At 41.0% G+C, this 19,141-nt stretch overlaps 1 protein-coding gene across 1 annotated transcript in view; it reads right to left on the bottom strand.

The window, feature by feature from the left end:
* Positions 1 to 19,141, bottom strand: part of LOC128715163 (semaphorin-2A-like) — a 221,634-nt gene that overhangs the window by 98,856 nt on the left and 103,637 nt on the right. The window contains exon 3 of the mRNA XM_053810045.1: positions 3,974 to 4,025. Coding sequence (XP_053666020.1) covers positions 3,974 to 4,025 — 52 coding nt within the window. The remainder of the gene's footprint in view (positions 1 to 3,973; positions 4,026 to 19,141) is intronic.

The following is a 19,141-nucleotide window of genomic DNA, read 5'->3' as shown; positions in this document are numbered from 1 at the left end:
ACTAACTTTCATAAAAATCCTAACAGGTATACAGTGAAACTGACTTTCCAGACTGCATGTTGTAGATAATAGTTGCGCCATTACCCGGTATGTCCTTCACCTAGCAGCTTACGAGTTGATAAACGATCCATCCCTATTCTTCATTGCCACTCAACGCAGCACAACAATTGGCACTGCAGTAGCATTGCGGGTTTGCATTCAGCAGTTAATCGTTTACAAAAATGCCGAATCCCACTACCCGCAAAGAACCGTCTAGTAAGTGGGCATCTCTGCGTGTAAACCAACCGGAACCAACAAGTCGTCAACACGTACGTAGACACAGACGTACCTCCTGCAGTAAAACTGCCTAATGCGATGGAAATGAGGATGAAGAGATGATGGTGATGCTGAGAGTCAATCTTTCTTTTTGTTTTTTTTTTTATAAAGTCTGATAAACCGTCCCATTCTCTCTATCATGCCACAACAGGGAGACGCCCATTGTTCGTCATGCTTTGCTTTCATCAATCTTTTTCAACATGTACACTTGATGGATGGAATGTTGCCTCGTACCAAACATGCAAACCTTCCCATCACCCGTAATCATCACCATTCATGGTGGGAGCTGGTGCCGGAAAAAGGATTCGGGTTTGAGTGTTTTTTGGCCCAATTCACCCTCAGGCATCCTATCCGCAACGAAACGAGTTATGCCACGCGTTGGGAAGTAACATAGCGAATGGTAGTGTACTGCAGCACGCAACTTTGCCGCCACCAAATATGTCTCAAAAAAGAAGACAGAAAAACCCGAAAATCCCACACCATGCAAACATATTTCACTGCTGATCGTTTTTCTCCGATTTTCGTAGATCCCACCAGGGAGCCTCTCGTTTTAGTCGACAGCACACATAAAGGATTTAGTCCGGGTTTAGAGAAAGTATAAAAAATAGAGGAATTATAGAAAGCAACACAACATGTCGCAGCAACATTTACAACGCCACTCTCCATAATGTGTGACGATGTTTACCGCTGCAAAAGAGTGTTTTTTCCCAAACATCATCGCTTTATACGAATCGCAAACTTGTATTGGTAAAGTCGGCAATAAGGATGATGGGTTTGAGAGCTCCCGAAACCTTCCGAGAGATACCTCCACAGACGGGTGCTTTACTCTTCGGATTAATACTTTGCACCACCACCAACCGTCATGATTTTTTACGTTCAATTTCCCTTTTTATCCCGTCATCAGTTGATGGTGCTCAAACCGTCGGTGAATCCAAACTTTGCTTCCTGAAAACGTTTACTCATGCCCTCGCGTTCGCAGCACGCTTGTGTTCAAATATTTGCAATGGATGTTTCCTAGCGATGCATCAACGACGAGCAAAAAAACCTCCCCAATTCCTTGCAGGAGAAACAAAAAAACCAGAGCACATTTCCCTGAATAGCTCTCGCGTAAATCAGAACCTCTTTCCGATCCGCCGCCTTATCTGCTAGCCGGGTCTAGTCTGCGCTGATCTAATCTCCAACGGCTTTTATTGGTGAAAAATGAACAAACATCCGGCTGTGTGTGTTGAACACTTTCGGCACGACATTACCGATGTTGCAGCACCTATCTACGGGTTGAATTTCCATTTTTTTTTGTAGTATATATTGAACTCGCAAACATACAGGGAAAACTTTCGAGACAGTGGTGACACTTTAATACTCTCTATCTCCCCGTGAAAGCATACATTTTGCAAACTCACGAACAGAACGATTGATAATGCGAATTTAGCCTCAGGATGTTAAAGACACTGGTGTAGGCATTTGTTGCCCGTTTTTCAATAATCTACCTCAAGATAACAATTTTAAAGGAAAAATCACTTTCCCCCTCGATGAACCTTTTAAAAGTTTGGTACTTACAACGGCTTGGCCCGCTTCTTAAAGAGCTGCCAACTGACTTTAAATGATAAAGAAGTGCCTTGGGGACGTTGGATGAAAGATTTTGTCCCCCGCCAAAGGACTGTGAATGAAAATTTGGGCCCCGAGGGGTTGAGTTGAGTTTCATTTGGCATCGATTAGCAGTCAGCAGGGGAAAACGTAAACAACTGAGTACCAACCAACCAGCAGACGGGAGGATATTAAGTTTGTAAAGGGTTGGCAAAGAATGGTTTTGCAAAGGATGGGTTCGTTCTATTAGGGGAAGGGAATTACAAGCAAACTACACGAATCTTTGAAAGATGAGACAACGATGTCAAAAATCAATTCCCGCACGTGACAAAACTAGAAGGTGCAGTGGAGTTTTGTGTCAATCATAGCTATAAGAAAAGCAACAGTTCCTTTTTAATCCAATATGTAACAATAATGTGAAATATTTACACAAAGATTGTTGCATCGCACAGGAAGAGGAATAGCTAGACAATGCATGTTGCAGGAACTTGAAAAGAACCCATTTTTGCTGCAATTCATCAAAATTACTATAAATAAAAAACGCATGGTTAACATAAAAAAGTGAATCTCATAAAATAGTGAAAATTTGCACTTCCCTATCCATGTTTACCACGAACTGCAAATCAAACGAATGGATACATACGGAACGTGCTTCTTTAAATCGGTAAACTTCAAAGTGTAATGCTTCTAAAATCAAGTCATGCGTCAAATGAAAATGGCACATAAAACAGATAGTTTAAGCTAATTGTAAGCAATAGAAACTTCAAACTTTGTCGCTTCCACTGCAATTAAAATGACATAGAACCCCGTGGCGGCATACCGGGGATAAGATTCATTTCCAGTTTCCTTTGGAACTGTTCGGGACAGAGGAAATATATTTCAACACCATTTCGTCACGGGCCGAGAGCACAAGGAACAAACAGCGTAGACCGTTCACGAGGGAACAAAGAGTTGGTCCAGCTCGCAGCATACCGGCACGTCCGGTAATTTAAATTTTTCCATCTTTTCCTTGTCACAACAACAACACCAGCGATCTTGAACATCATCCACCATTTGTTGTCACCCACAGGCAATCGCAAAACCCCTTTTTTTAAGAAACAAAACACACCACGGAATGGAAACAGCGGAAAGTGGCATCGATGGTAGTGAGGGTAGAAACAATAACAATAATCATAAATCTAATTTATCGTCGCTATTTTCACGCTTTACTTCAACAATTTCCCTTTCTCGATGAAGAAAATTTCGGCCACAGTTTGGTTGTTTGACTGTGTCCCGGGCGTGAAAAGATTTTTTTCTTCTCCTAAGCGGAAAATTGCAAAAAGGGAGCATCGGTTTACAAAGACAATTTCTTCTTTTACGACGATAAAAATGTTAAACGTTTTTTCGGTGAACTTCTTACGAAGGTCATTGTAGGATAGCATGAGTAAAAACAAAAAAAAAAACAAGGATTTTCTTTTTCGTGTAATCAGAAAAAATACCAACTGTTTACAAAATAGAAAAGCGTTTAAGCGATTTAATTTAAAATCTGTTTTGTACATTACTGTTACAATTTTCTTCTCATCTTCAAAATCTTCGAGGGAACGGGTAATATCTACCCAACGGAACAGAATGCTCACTTTAACTGGTTACGAACAGTTTCGTTCTACCTGCTAGCTCTTCTCTTCGTTATGATCCTTTCTGAACGACTGAAACTGACCCTTCACGATGAATGTTCCCACTTGGAAGCGATAAAACTGTTCGTCCGAAAATTTGGCTACTAATTTGCTAAAGCCGACGACTTGGAGCAATTAATCAATTTCATCCTTCAACCTTATGAAGACAAGTTTGTAGGCATAAATTAGGCGTCTCAGCTTCACGAACAATGTTTGTCAAAGTTTTGAAAGATTTTGAAAAGCAACGTTGACTTCTTGGCTCATGGGAGCTGTTTGGAAACATGATGAGGGATTCAATTAACAATTTTGATGAAGCTATAAAAACACTTTTTTCTATTATGATACTGAAATCAATTCTGAAAATCATTTATTCCTTTAAAACTAATTATGGTGAACATTTATTAATGCGTCTCATGACTTACCTCACATGATGTCATGCTGACATTTTTCAAGTTCAGCTTAAACACACGATCCCTGCAAATAGCAAAAGAGTGGAAAAAGTAATGGATTAGTAAAAGTACACAAAAACTCACTTAAACATATTGTCTGCTATGCTTTAACTACAGTATCGTTTTTTTATTAATGGAGGTACACAACTATACGCGACAAAATCCTTTATAACCGAGAGTCTGCAACGAGAGCACGACTGTTAATTAATTTCCATGGGAGTCTTTAGCGGGCTGTGATAAAAACGCGATCAGATGAAAGCAAGGATGCACGTTTTGCGGAAAAAATGAGAAGCAGCAAAAAAAAACGGCAAAACATCCATCATGCCAAGAGAGACCCAAATGACCTATGTAGAGGAAGCTGCAATAAAGTTTTCCCCACTCGAATAGCCTCGATTCTGGGTATGTGTGTGTGTGATGATGTTGAGGCACTTCGAATTTCGTCTACTATCTGTGATTTTTTTGTGAAAAGATATTGAAAAATGGCACACAGTTCCTCTTGCTACAAGCTGAAACACGGATACGAGCAGAAAACTTCTAGCAAAACACTAGCGGGCAAAACTAGCCCCTGTGAAGGTTAAATGGAAAGTAAACATCATGAAAAAACCGGCACCGTTTACTGTTCGGCCTGATGGTTTGTATGCCTTGTCGAATGGTATGAAATACGGGGAACGATGATGCAATTTTTAATCAAATCATGGATAAAAGTTTACTCAGACGACCTTTATTAGCGGGGAAGTTTGTCCTTATTTGGAGATGTGTCGCTTATTTAATTTAAAAAGCCCTGATACTGCTTAAAACAACGCTATTTGATAAAAGCACTTCCAACAGGCGGTTTTGCGAAGCAAAAACGTTGGGCATTAATTAAATATTAAGAGGATTTCATAGAACGATGGCAATAATGTAATACGGCATTGAGAATTTCATTTGAATTATAAGCTAGATAAATAAGTACTTGAGCATACTTTCCAAGGCTGTATGTTGATAATTTATATATATTACGACAAAATGGCGAGAGTTCAACGATGAAAAAAGCAATTTTTGGAATTAATTTGTCAGTATTTTGTTGACCACAGAATAGACAGATAACATGTAAAGAAATTAGCTCTACACCAGCTCCCCGTAGTTTTGCAAAGAAAATCCTTCCAAAGCTAATTTTTAATCAATCGTAGATTTAAGATTTAAGAAATTGTAGATCAATGTTTTGAAAAAAATAAACCACGTTTGAACACAGAACGTACGCGTTTCCAACAGTCTACGTCTTCGCCTTGAGTATAAGATTATTATTGCAGCATAAAAATATAATTAACGTTTAATGTATTTTCATTGGCGTCATCACCAACCAAACGGGAAGGAAATCTACAACGTTTTCTTCTGTGTCGAATTACATCAGCAAGCCTGATGGGGGTGATGTAATTACGCTATTCAAACATTGCTACACTTATCGCAAACTAAGCACTCTAAATTTCAGCCAGACAAACCAGACACACATCGACGCGCACTTTTCCCTCCTGTTTGCGTCTGTAAGAATTTGCGATGGCCCATCCACCAGACTCCAGACACATAAACTAAAAGAGCAGGAAGCAATTAATGAGCAAAACTATTCGCCAACAGCTTCAATAAGGCAACGGCGGAAGATTTGTGGCGTTAGCGTAAGCAACCACAAGCACAGCTTTCGATCGATCGATCCCCGGTTGGCTGGCTGACCGGAATTCAATTAAAACCCATCTGGACTGGTGCGCGCCAAACTTCTTTCTCTCCCGTAAACCATTGTTGGATTGGATGTTGTACGTTAGGATGTATGTGTGTCCATGTGGTTCCTTTCCTGTTAGCCGCTTTCTTCGGCCGGCCAAACGCGTTCGGAAATTTATGTATCGCATTCTCAGTTTTCTAACGATCGTTACATTCAGTGTGCACACTTGCGAAGCAATTTTTTTTCTTCTAAAGCGGACGGGCATCTAATCTTTTATGGCCAAACCATCATGGCTAACAGCTCGAAGCGCTCGTAATGTTTCCGCGTAATGATCATTAAATGAATTGAATGCTTTGGTACGTGTAGCAGAAAATGTGGAGCAAAAAAAAAGCAACCAAATCCACCAAACGTTCAGCTATTAATTTTTAACATTTTAATCAATGGTGGATTATAATTAAAGCTCCAAAGTGGCCAAAAATGCCCGTGCATCGATAAACGGTAATCCGTCGCAAGAGAGCTGCCCGTGTATCGTCGTGCTGCTCGTTATCGTATTAACTTTTAGCTCAAAAATTAAATCCACCCTAACGTAGGTACACCAAACATGGGAGCAGAACTCTCTCTACTACTCAACGGGTAGAAGGATTTTTGTAACGAGTTTCCAATGTAACGCACAATAACAATTGTACGAGTACCCACTAAAAGGCAACGTTTTATACCTCATTAAAATGACAATTGCTACACACATCCAAACACAAATCGGGTACAACATCGACATCGTTACAATACATTCAGAATTGTGTAACGATGACAATTTCATGGCTTCATGCGCGTGTGTTTGTGTGTACAGGGATAAATGCACAAGTGCAGTGTGAACAGAGGGTCATCCGATTTTTTCGGACAAAGATGACTGTCGAAACCGACAAACCGATTGCTCTCTCCGGTGGCGTTAATACTTTCCGTAATCCTACCGCAATATAAGTGCCCTGGATTCGTCGTCCGGTGACGCTTCCCTCAGCCAGCGCTCAGAGTCCACTCGAACTGTGGATGGATTGCCATAAACCCGGGCACACATACAATTGTGGTGCGCTTAAGGACTCGGATGAAGAACAAATATAAAAGCCACGACGAGGTCTCCAGGTCGAGGTGGTGGAAACGGCGCGCACATTAAATAATCACTTCATATAAATCTGTGGGCCCGACAGCGAAATGGGCATCGTGCGCACATATATTTACAGATGCAAATGCATAAATATAAATTGAATTATGCGCTCTCGCATTCCCGGCTGTGGGCAGAGGGTAACCGGGGATGGTCAACCATCACCGCATTCGAACAGGACCGTTCTGACTCTGGAGTGGGATTTGTACGTCCGGATTCCAACAAATGCATCGCCTTTGTCCGAACGAAAGCGTGTGCGATTGGTAGCAAAGTGACGAGCAGCAGAGGGATGACGTTACCATTACACAACGAAGCCATTCCCTCCAAGGACGGGTTTGGCTTTGTCGGCATCGCCACAAATGGCTTTTGTTTTCATTTACATTTAGCAGGAAATTGCAGAATTTAACATCCCATTCCTGTTATGCATCCCACTGTACTGCGTCTCAGTTTGATTCACTATCCACAAATCGGACACATAGCGCAAGTACACATACGCACCATAACTATCCGACAGCAGACAGGTTTACCTCAACAACTAACTAGCACATTGTTACTTTTCGTCCTGATTTGATAGCAAATATTTCAAATCTTGGCTTTCTTTGCATAGCTATCGATTTTGGCATCGTTCGGTATTCATTCACATCGAGACGATGCATATACTGTGCAACTGATCCACTGTGATCAGACAACAGACTAGGGCTAGTCTCGACACAGTCGACCAAAAGGGCTGGAGTAACGTATGGTGTAAATGTTTTACATTTAATTCACACATACTCTGTCATTAGGACAGAGCGAACGATCGGATACTGCTTACCATTTAACAGCTTGCCAGGAGACCAAAATCGTCCGCCCCTTTTTTGTGTGAGAATCGTGTGATGGATGGTCAGTGATTTTCTCATTTTTATCAATAAATTACGATTGCTAGGTTTGACAGTGCTGAAGGGCGTTCGGAAAATCTGTTAATCGAGACGAATGTAAATACTTTCTATTTTAATTGGAGCTGAAAATGAACAACGTCCTTCATAGCAAATCGGAAATGAATGCATACCTATGCAATCTCATTGTTGTTGGCTGTATTCCACTTTTTGTAAGCTTCATTTAGCCTTTCGATACTTAAATATCCTCATAAGCTTAATTGTTAGAATATAGAAAATTAATACCTAGCACATCGATTAAGCAAAATTATTAGCATAACAATTATCTATTGAAATATTTAAAAAAAAATGACAATAGTAAAAAACATTTTAATAAAATCGAACAGGTCCGGTGGATCTAGTGTAAGTACCCCAAGAGTCGAATGTAGTCTCTTCAGTGTACTATAAATGAATTAATCTAATAAAATCACCGCAGAGAATACAAATTGAAAGTTATTTGGTTGCTTAAAATAAACAATGATAATATTCATGGAGCAGACAAAAAGAAACATCCTGGCGGTACAGGGTTCTTAAATATAATGAATAGTACAAGCACATCGTACTAAATCGCGTAAACGAATATGATATTCTCTAAAATTGATTAATCTGTACTCATGATCTCGTCAGTATACAAGTCACAAAACTGTGCATTAGAAACTATTCACACTACCAAAACCCATTTTTACGAGAAGGCATACACTTATTTCAATACAGAGGCTCTGACGAAGTAAGAATAAATCTTATCAATTAGGTTATCAATACAACAAAACTAAAAATTTGACATGTTGATAATGCTCAGTCCTGCATTTTAATTCTTAAAAATCCTGCAAGTGGGCAATATCCATCTAGTGATAAATATGTTCCGGATAATGAGAAACCAGCAACCGATCAGAATGCAATGGTCTGGATACAATAATTTTCCAGCAACTCATCTCACTTCAAAGGCTGATTGAATCGATTTTTCATCCAAAAGTGCTGCTTCCGGGCCATATATCCTGTGACCGTTATTAATTGTGATCAAGCAGTACAGCAGTGGAAAATTCATATCATCATTGAATTGTTCTTTCAATTAATGACCCTGAGTGTCGGGCAGTGCGAGCAAGGGAGGAAGCAACCATTCTGTCACATCCGGTTCCGGTTATCCGGCCTGTAAGAGCACAGCGCCGGTACATTTACATCCCGAAAGGACCACTCGTCACTGGACACAATGGATGATCAATATTGCCACCGATGACGTAAGCTAATTCCTTCTGGACGCGCGTACGCACAAAGAGAGCCAACACCAGAAGGAAATGAGTCAAACCTTGGTGAAGCATTGTTCGTACGGTACGCGACCGCCTCCGATGCTGCCACTTGCTTGCTAAACACGCACGAATGAGCAAAGAAAACAAATCTTTACTTTCACTAAACCGTCACACACCCGTCTGCACCGAAGCATTGGCTGAAATTTATTTTCCTTCCAGAAAGTAGCGGAAAATTCAATTACGCCTCTTGCAAAAATGGAGCGCAAGAAAAAAAAACACGTCGTCCTCTACCGGCCAGAAGGAGGCGGTACACACGCACCATTGCGCCAAAGGTGGGAAAGGGGAAGTTGCAGGAGCTAAGGGATAGGTTTTGTGTTGTATTATATTGGCACGGAGGCCAATGGAAAATCACGATGATGGAATGGTCGAGCGCGTGCAGACACGCCGAAACGGATGCAAGTAAAAGTCAGGGCATAAAATTTATTGAATTTCTCCTCGCAGGAACCACCATCCCCCACGCAAAATCGAGATCGAGAGCTTCCCAATCGTTGCCCAAGGAAGCACAACAACGAAGGGAAGGAAAAAAAATATAGCAACTTACCCAATCGGTCCTCCGAACCGGTTGGGTCGAATTGGCGAAATGATTTCTGATGCTAATCGAGTGGAAAACATATTTTAATTCACTCGTCCCCTTGTTGAAAGGGAAAATGGAATGAAATCGAAAGTGGCTCTGCGTGTATGTATGTCTGGGTCGAAAGGTCTTGGCAAACAAAACCAAACAAAAAACTAGCCAACTTCGCCACCATATTGTTCACGAAAGACGAACGATTTCGCCTGTCGATAAGGACAGGAAGACAGCAACAGCAGGGTGACTCTGGTGGGGTTTTTTGCTGCTTTGACATTTTCATTTTCCTACAGTACAATTCACGCGAAACCTTTTACCACCCATCGGCCAAAGGAGGTAGGGCTTCTGCGCTACATGGCCTCCAATAGCTTTGAGGGGTTGAAAGAAGCACGAGCGAGATGATGCACGGACGTTAAAGATTGCGAAAAAATCTCTGCTAAAATTGATCGTTTTACGCTAACCTCCGCGTGGTTTTGTGTTCGCGACTGCTTCTGCACGGGAACTCTGGATGCGATAGGCACTGTTGTTGTTGGGCAGGGTTGGAAAAGAACAAACCTCCATTGGCGTGACGAAATGGATTCGATCGACTTGTTGTGCCAGATTTGCTGTAAACACCTATTAGCGACAACTATCGTCCTGTTAGCTTTGCGCTATTGGGCTAGACATGAACGGAGCTGATGAAATGGCCCTTTGGCATGAGTCAATATGGGTGGGGTGAATGAAGATATTATTATAAAGCTTAGAAAATTATAACTATATAATGTTAGGTTTTACACATGAGAAAAAATCTTTACAACTCAATAGTCAAACAAGAATTCGAAATTTCATCTCCGCCTTGTAAAGAAAAGAACTACAACTTTTCCAACATTTACAAACATTAGCTCTTCTTACGTTGTACCCTATTTTCCAGGAAACAATAACTGCTTTCTTTTCGAACAGGTCTATGTCTAAATTGAACCTCTCAATAAGCATGGCACATCATTTGCCAGTTCAACAACACCTGCTAATGAATCCTTTGAGAAGGGTCATTTACCTTTGCTGGGCTTGGATAAAGAAGAGGTAAAATTACTCAAGAAACAGACCGGCGGGACAATAATTACCGCCAACTCCAATCAGGCACATTGAATCGATGGCTTCCCCACAAGGGTCTGCACAATCATCGTCCTTCGGCTGGTCAAAGCTTCGTGCCATTTCGTGCCATGGAGCTTCGGGGACCGCGGTCTGGCGTTGCTTCTAGATTACAGAGCTCATGTTTCTGTTTGTGGCAAAACACGAAACCCCGTACCGTATAGTTTGCTCTTCCTTTATTGAGCATAATTTACCGGGTTCAACAAACAGAAGCAGCAATAGCCCATCGGTTTATGAATTATGTATGGAATAATGTACGAACTACTCGCAATTGCAAACCCACACACGTGTTTGCTTTACTTTTTGCAAGATACACACTCGCACAAGTACATTTTACATCCTTTGCAATGTTCTGTTATCCTAGCGTTTTCGTGCTAAGGTGGTAAAGTTTTGACCAACAAGCGGTAGAATCGGAAGAAGAAACATATCACGATATTAACAGACCGTGTAATGCCCACCTTGGTGTCTGTGAGTGCTTCTTGCGCTTTGTTCACTGGATAATCAATCGTACCTTAGAGTCCATTCCCTTTGCTCCCCACGCTCCACTTTTTCGTTTTCATCGAGTATATTTATGAAACATTTATTAGTTGTAATAAGTCACTTCTTCTTGGTGCTTATTTTGTTGGATTTCCTTTGCAATTATCATGGAACTGTCATGGAACTTGGATCGACCAATCAGCAGCTAGGTTGTATCCGATTGGGTTTTCGTTTTTAATGCTTCTTTCCTCTTTTTCTGCCGGATCATTCTCGGATTCGATCGATCACCGAGCACGATCCCTTAATACATTAACAACATTGGGAATAATCGTTTTGATGAAGTTAGCAGTGAGAGACTAGCGATATAATTTATGTAAAATTGTACAAAGACTATTGTATAAGAGTGTAATGTAAGTGTAATTTAATAATACACATATAATTTTGACAAAATTGTAATCGTGCGTGATTTTGGAATTGATCCATTTTCCCACAATTCAATCATTTTTCAATACATGTACGATACATTACAAAACTCATTTCCCTTGTTTTGGTGTTTTATCGCCAAATATTTTCTAATCCAGTTTATCCTCTGTAGTTTCCTGCCAAGACTGTATTATTAATTAATTCGTAATACAGGTTTATCATATCAGTAGTATTTATAATAACTTGGATTAGAAAAAAAATATCGTCTTAAAGCAGTATTAAAAAAATTTAATGCACATATTTTCTAAAATTAATAACATTGTAACAAAATAAGTAAACACGATTGGCGGCACTTCTAAAAAATAAAATTTAAATAAAATAAAACAGGAAACTGTGCAATAAAACTTCTTCTTGCTCAAGCGTAATGCAATTATCGCACAGAGCCAGATGAACAGTAAAAGCTTGACCCGCTCATCCCGGCCTTTCAATTACCAACCACCTATACCAGTCTATCAGGACAAGCCAGAGCGATCACAACACAACAAGCACCAGACGCAGAAATTACTTAATTAAAAATTAAATCTAATTACAAAACGCTGCATCGGGCAGGCTCGGACAAATGGCAAATAAATGCGAAATGTTCGCACAATTGACGCGCTGCCAACGGAGAGAGTGCATTTCCTTTTGACGATATACCATTAGAGGAGGAAGGATTAAACGAACGAGCATCTCCTCCCGGATGGCTGGAAAAAGGGGGTGAAGCATAATTTTTTGAAATGTAGAAAAAAAATCATTGTAAATCTAGATCGCAAAGCGACGAATTCTCTTTTAATATCATTAAAGTTTTACATATAAGCAATCTTTATCTTGCTGTGACGGAAGATGGAATCGACAATAGAATTATTCCATTTCCACTAAGCGTAGAAGCGTAGAAAAACAAAAAGACGTGTTCACAAAACAGGTATTTCTATTTTCCTCTCACTCCCTCCATTTTGAACATAATGGTTCAACCGGGTAAACCAAAAACTGTTAAGCGTTGCATTAAAAGTACGCCAAAGCTTAGCACGATTTACAGACTGCAAAAAGGTGCGAATTACCAACAATTTCCATCATCACCTTAGCGCGTACACAATCAATCGGAAGTTGTTGAATAAATAATCTCTCTAAATAATTAAACGCCTTTCCGTTTACTGTCGCCACCGATCGGCACACAATTCATCGTCGATGCTTACCTAGAAGATTGGAACCCCTTAGCTGTCCCCCGTAGCGAGGGAGAAAAAATGGAGCAATGGGAGAGAATATTTACGCAACCATAATTCGAGCTTTCCGCCCAAGAGCTCGAGCACAATATGCGCTTTTACACAGTAGTGTGCCAATTAAACCTGGCAACACCAGGTTTCTCTGGGGTCCTGCGCCAGCGCGGAATACCGTTCCGCCAGCGTCACTAGCTGGAGAGTGAGGAAAGTGGAGGAATTCAATAGAGCAATTATAATTTCATGGTTTGATTAAGGTGCCCAGGGATAATTATTGAGTGCCACCACTATGCACATCGATGATTGTGCATATTGCATCGGAGACCAGGTGGTGCAGGCAAGTTCCACATAAAACCACAATCGGCTTCATCATTGTGTGTGTGGATGTGTGTGTATTATGTAGTATTTGTGATAAATGTGTGAAGGTGGCGAAGCAGGAAATAGATTGGCTTCCTGCTAGGGAAATAATACTCCATTTTACAGTTGTTGGAAATAGGTCTATTGTAGGATATCTGCCAGGAATTTTACAGAACGGCATGTATCCTTGATGCAAAAGATTTTTTCTTTCAATTTAACCCCTTAAATGGGAATGAAAATACCTTGATATAGGAGAAAAAAAAATCTTCCCTTTTGTAGACACACTTTTAAGCTATTTTTCATAATTTGCACAAATTGACAATCTTCTGCTTATCTTTCTCACTTGTTACCCTTGTTCCGTTAGCATAAGGAGCATAAGGTTCAAGAATATAAATACACAAAACAAAAACCGGAATGGAAACACGTCCAACGAAATGCAAACACCAGCCTGTCCGTGCTAAAGGATAATAAATTATTTGTTTACTTTTCCGATCCTCTCGAAGAAGGGAATCTTCTTTAGAATCTCTCTCGTTTGGCGTATAAACCCGTGTCAGTTTTTTTTGTTCTTTGCTATCATACTACTACAAAAGGGAGACTACTAAACTACAAAAGAAGCAACATCAAAGCGAAGAAAGCAAAGTTTCCCTAACATTCATTTAAGCATTTCCGGGTTTTTGGTTTACAATCCCAATAGCAAGATGGCCACAGACAAAGGGTGGCAGTTTTGTGGTGTGGTTACACTGCTTGACGGTTCTTGACATTACGACACCACACGAATAAACTTATGCGTTCACAGAAAAACATAAGAGGCTAAAAGAGAAGGAGAAGAACGTCGACTGCCCCATCCAATTCTGCATGGGATTATTTATTACACCGTAATGCGCATCTCCGGTAATGTGCACGCACCAACATTGACTTCCGGGACGGGAAATCTCGAGTGCACTAATGAACGAGTAAACTTGATTACGATGGCAGATACACACACACACACACACACACACATACAACAAGTGGAACGTCTCGAGATACTCGATCTTGGCAGTGAGAGCACCATCAAGCTTGGATGAAGATGGAACGATGGAAAAACTAATTGATTAACGATTATTTGAGGTTAGGGGACAGGGTACGCACAAAGGGCGAAGGAAGATTGCTCCAACCACAATTAAACGAACCCATTGACGTAGATTTTACGTAGAGCGGGGTCACTAATCGTGTGAATGTATGTGTGTGGATGTGTGTTATAAAGTATAAAAAGGAAGTCTTTGAAAATTGTTCGTCCGGACAGCACAGATCGCCTGCTATCACACCGTTTTGAAGGGATGCGTTAGTTTACGGACAATACACCACCTGAAGCGTGTCTTATTAAGCGCTTACCTTAGTCTAACTGAACCGCAGCAGCTGCAACGCAGCACAGCAGAGAAGAGTGTTTAATCCGATACGAAATGCCCACACATGCTGAGCAAATATTCACCGAAGATCCTTTCAATTCGTCAGGGATGCATGGCGGTGAATCGCCTCCTGTGGCCGACACTTGCTCACATACGTACTGTGTTACCGTGCATGCGTTGTAAAAGAGTCCTCTTCCTTAAGAAGAACATCAGCCAGTACGGAGCGATTGGGTGCTGGGCATTGGAAACCGGAAGACAACCAAGAGTGGAAGCGCAAATAATTGCGTTTATGAATCTCTACGGGGTCATATATTTCGGTATCCTCTTTCAGGCCTCTACCATCGGGAAATGGGTTGGGCAAATGGGGAAACACCACACTATACCGGCACGTTGAAGATCCGGACGGGAGAATGGCTTGTTATTTCCTTCCGTATGGGATTTTTTTTGCGCTACACCCGACAAGCTTCGGATATTTCAAACATCGAAACCCTTTTTTCCGACTCAGGTGAAGTGGTGTTGTGGTCCACAACTCCTGGTGCTGCGGAACACACAGCAGTGTGCGAGAGCGTGTAGATGAAGGTTAATTTTTCATGGTGCTCGCTTCGACGAGCAAATAACCACCTACATGAACAGCAGAGGGATCCGTGTACCGTGCTGATGTGTACGGTTAAAGCTTCTACCGGTTGGACGTACCCTTTTCGGCCATAGGTCACAGTAAAACATCCTTTTAGCAGACGATGTACACTGGAAGGAAGGATCTGAGAGCTCACTCTCCACACGGTGTTGGACGACCATCATCATCTTGCTCAGGTAAATCGATGTTTAACCTGACATAATACCGCACAAAACTTCAACTCCATCTATGCGCTGGTACCTTACAGCAAGGTAAAAATAGTGGGTCGGGGAAAAACATGCCCCATATCTATCCTTGCACGCGTGAAAAATACACCAACCCACCCGCAGGAGGTGTAGAATACCAAGTATCGTGCAGAGTTTTTTTTTGTTTTTCGTTTTCTCAGCATGATACACACGCAAAAAAAATGTAAAGCGATGCCTTAGCTCGTTAGTTTATATTTTATTCACCCCGACTATTTGTTTCCCATATTTTATTCAAACTTTACGGTCGGGCACAGCTTAACTGGCCAACACCTTGTGCACGTGCAACGCTGAGAATGGTTTGGCAGAAAATTGAAACGATTCCCTAGCGTACCACCGGCAGGGGTACGTCCCAAATGTTAGAAGATATTCCTTTCTGGACTCTTGCAGCAACACAGAATTCTTTAATTTTTTTTGGATGCTAGTTAGAAGTGGGGTGGGTTCTGCGTTAACTATTCGTTATTTAGTACAACATACACGGATTCTTTAGTTGAATCATGTACAAAATTGTTTTTCAAAATTTTAATAAGATCATAAGACGAGACATTCAGTTAATATTACAACTTGCCCAACATCATTGAACATGAAAGTTTGGAAAGTTTCATTTAAAAATGTTCCCAGTAACGAAAAGAAAAAAATCAGTTTTAATCAGGAAAACTTTGCCAAACCGACACTCCAAATAGTACTTCAAAGGGGTGGAAAACATGAAATGTGAAAATAGTCCTTACCAACCAGCTGTTACTACTTCCAGGACGTTCAGGTGAGTTGAGCAAGCCGCAGAGTTAACAAATTAAAATAAATTCTTCGACCGCTTCATCCCGCAGCTACATCAGCCAAGGAAAAGCTGTTTTCCTTCCTGGCAATAGTGAGAAGAAAAAGCATTTTCTTTTTACCGGAAAAAATGGGATTACTTTTTATCGCGAACTCTGGTCACTTCGGTGGGTTGGTGGGTTTTGAGGGGGAAGAATCGAAAAGTGTCGTTCATCATTCTGTGGAGGATTTTTTCCTTCGTTATGTTTGGTTTTCTTTTCTTTTTGTCACACCATCTTTCCGGCAAGGAAAATGACAGAGTACATGAATATCCTCTTCACGTTGACTGCTTTTATCCAATTTTCTCCATTGCTGCGTAAGACGAAGAGAAGCCGGAATGAAAAAGCATCTCTTTACTTTGGAGAGGTGGTAGTTACGAGGTATCCTCCTTGTGGTGTTTTTTTTGTGCTCCACACAATGTACCACCTGCGCACACTCGCTATCCGAACCGGCTTTCACCCATTTGTGCGGGTGTAGCAAAATTTGTCATAAATTTCAATTAAAATTTTTCGCTTCTGCTTGCTTCGGTTTTTTTTTTTGTCACACCCGCTTGTCTTTTAAGGTGCGGTTCATTTTGTTTTCTTTTCTTCCTGATCCTGGGCAGCGCCCTTCCAGCTTACCCGAACCACCATTAAATAGGGGATTAAATGAGCAGCAGCATGGATGGCGCAATGAAAAAGTTCAGCACAAACTAAGATAAGGGCAAAATTAAGCGTGAAAAATGTCCGCAACTTTTGAAATGAATAGAAGCTAAATGCTGTACTGATTCGCTGGAGACAAATTAGTTAAAGCTGAGCGTAATTGTGGCGGAAGTGTTTTCGCGCAGAGGTTTGACGCGGTGTGGCGTTATTAACTTGAAGTGTGTTGATTATTTTTGCACCGACAAATGTGGCGCTTGCTACGCTACACCAAACAGTAAGTAAGCTGGTTGACAGGTTTAATTTGGATTTATGATGTAGCAGCAACAAACAGCATTTCGATTTTGCGAATGCATTTGTAATGGGGAAAAATTCAATAAATATCTATTTATGCCACTATGATTGAATGACCGCTTTCTTTTGAGAGTGGTAGTTACTCTCCGGGGAATTTATCGTCCGGCTGTATAGAATGGAATTGTTCTCTCCCGGGGGTGGATGCTATATTTTTATTCAATTTCTGATTTGATCCTATCATTCTTCCGTACCAAAACAACAATCCTGGAACAGCATCACAATTTATAGCACATAAATGTTTAACATCAACAATAAGACATACACGTAAAAGGGTGCATTTTCTCTTAGAAAGGGGTTACAAAACGCAATATTTTTTATTGTAATTGTGGGCATACATATTCTACTTCAAATTTTTCGCACAGTGTTATTCACAAGGGAGCAAAGGAATAAAATAACATCCCAAAAAAAATTGACGAAGACCGTAATAGATAAATGAGACTCTAAGGATTTAAGGCGAGGCATACACAACGAAACTGCCAAGGTACCCTTATTTCTACTAATACATTGTAAATATGACACTGAACTGGTTTAACAATTGATTTTGATTCTAAAACATCATTTCCTGATTTCTAACGCTATATATATGTAATTTAATGACGTTTAATATTGGTTGAGTAAGCCCCAGAAATATGTAAAACGAGTCCTAGCTTCCAAATTCAAAGGTGGAGGAGGGAACTGGTGAAATAAAAATCTACTTTTATAGGTGTTTGTATCGATCCAGTTCGGCCATTTTCAATATCAGGCTTTTGAGACTACATTTTTTTTAACAAACTCTCTCCTCGCACCGAATTCCTTCCTAATCTCACGGTACCACCACGTGATCAACGTTGTCGTAAAACGTCGTAATCGTTTTTCTCCGTAATTGAGTTTTCAAAAATCGTAAACCATCCACGAGCGCGCAACAGCCGTTGCCAACATTCGGACACTTCGCCCTATAGTCAGGATAATTGAGCATCGGGCGATTTTCCAGACGTGGCAGACACGGTTACCACCCCTCGGGGTTACGAAGCCCGTTGAGCACCACGTTTCAATAAGTGGTTTATGGAGGTTTTGTGGCAATAATGTTGAGTGCGTTACCCGACACAGCAACTGCACTGTCCGGAAACGAAGTGTCCAGTTGTAGTGAGATTCTTCCCGGGACAATCCTCTAGCCTACCAGACGTACGATAGCACACGAACGGCTGTGAACCGAAATGAACGAATATAAGTGAACTGGAATCCAAAATCTTAATTTTAACTTGACTACATCGGCAGCTGGATGGTATGTATTTTTAAAGGGCACTTGCAAGTTGTCCTTCTGGAATTGTTTGAAATTAGACGAAGTAGACGATTCGGACGGCTTTGACCCTCGCTTGGAAGAATTGTTCGCCATTGAAAGTGAACCACTTGAGGTCTGCACACCTACAAGGTTTGACTAAAAAGGGAACCCACCACGTACCCTATACACGTATGTGCAACAGCAAATGCGAGAGGTTTCCCGAATAGTTCCCTTACCGAAGGCTCAGCATCCTGAAGTGCAAAATTTATTTATTGTTTTGACGTGTATAATCCAATTTGAGGCAAATTTTAATTGAATCCTCAGCACTGACTGGACCACGCAGGAAGTGGACAGAGCAGAAGTCAGAAGGGAAATTAAACCATTGGTCCTCTTCACCTTTTGCTTGCGGACCTTGAGGGCCGTCTCATGGCGGAAATGAAACCTCGAGGCTCGAGAAAAGGTCAGCAGCCTGGAAGGAGTAGTTGTATTTTCCAGGTCATGCACCAACGACCACTTACAGCAGCTGCCTCTCTACATATCTCGGGTGCCT

The sequence above is a fragment of the Anopheles marshallii genome, chromosome 3, assembly GCF_943734725.1.
Source record: "Anopheles marshallii chromosome 3, idAnoMarsDA_429_01, whole genome shotgun sequence".
Classification (NCBI taxonomy): Eukaryota; Metazoa; Arthropoda; class Insecta; order Diptera; family Culicidae; genus Anopheles; species Anopheles marshallii.
Note: the sequence above shows the minus strand (reverse complement) of the source record. Positions and strands in the feature narration are given on the sequence as shown.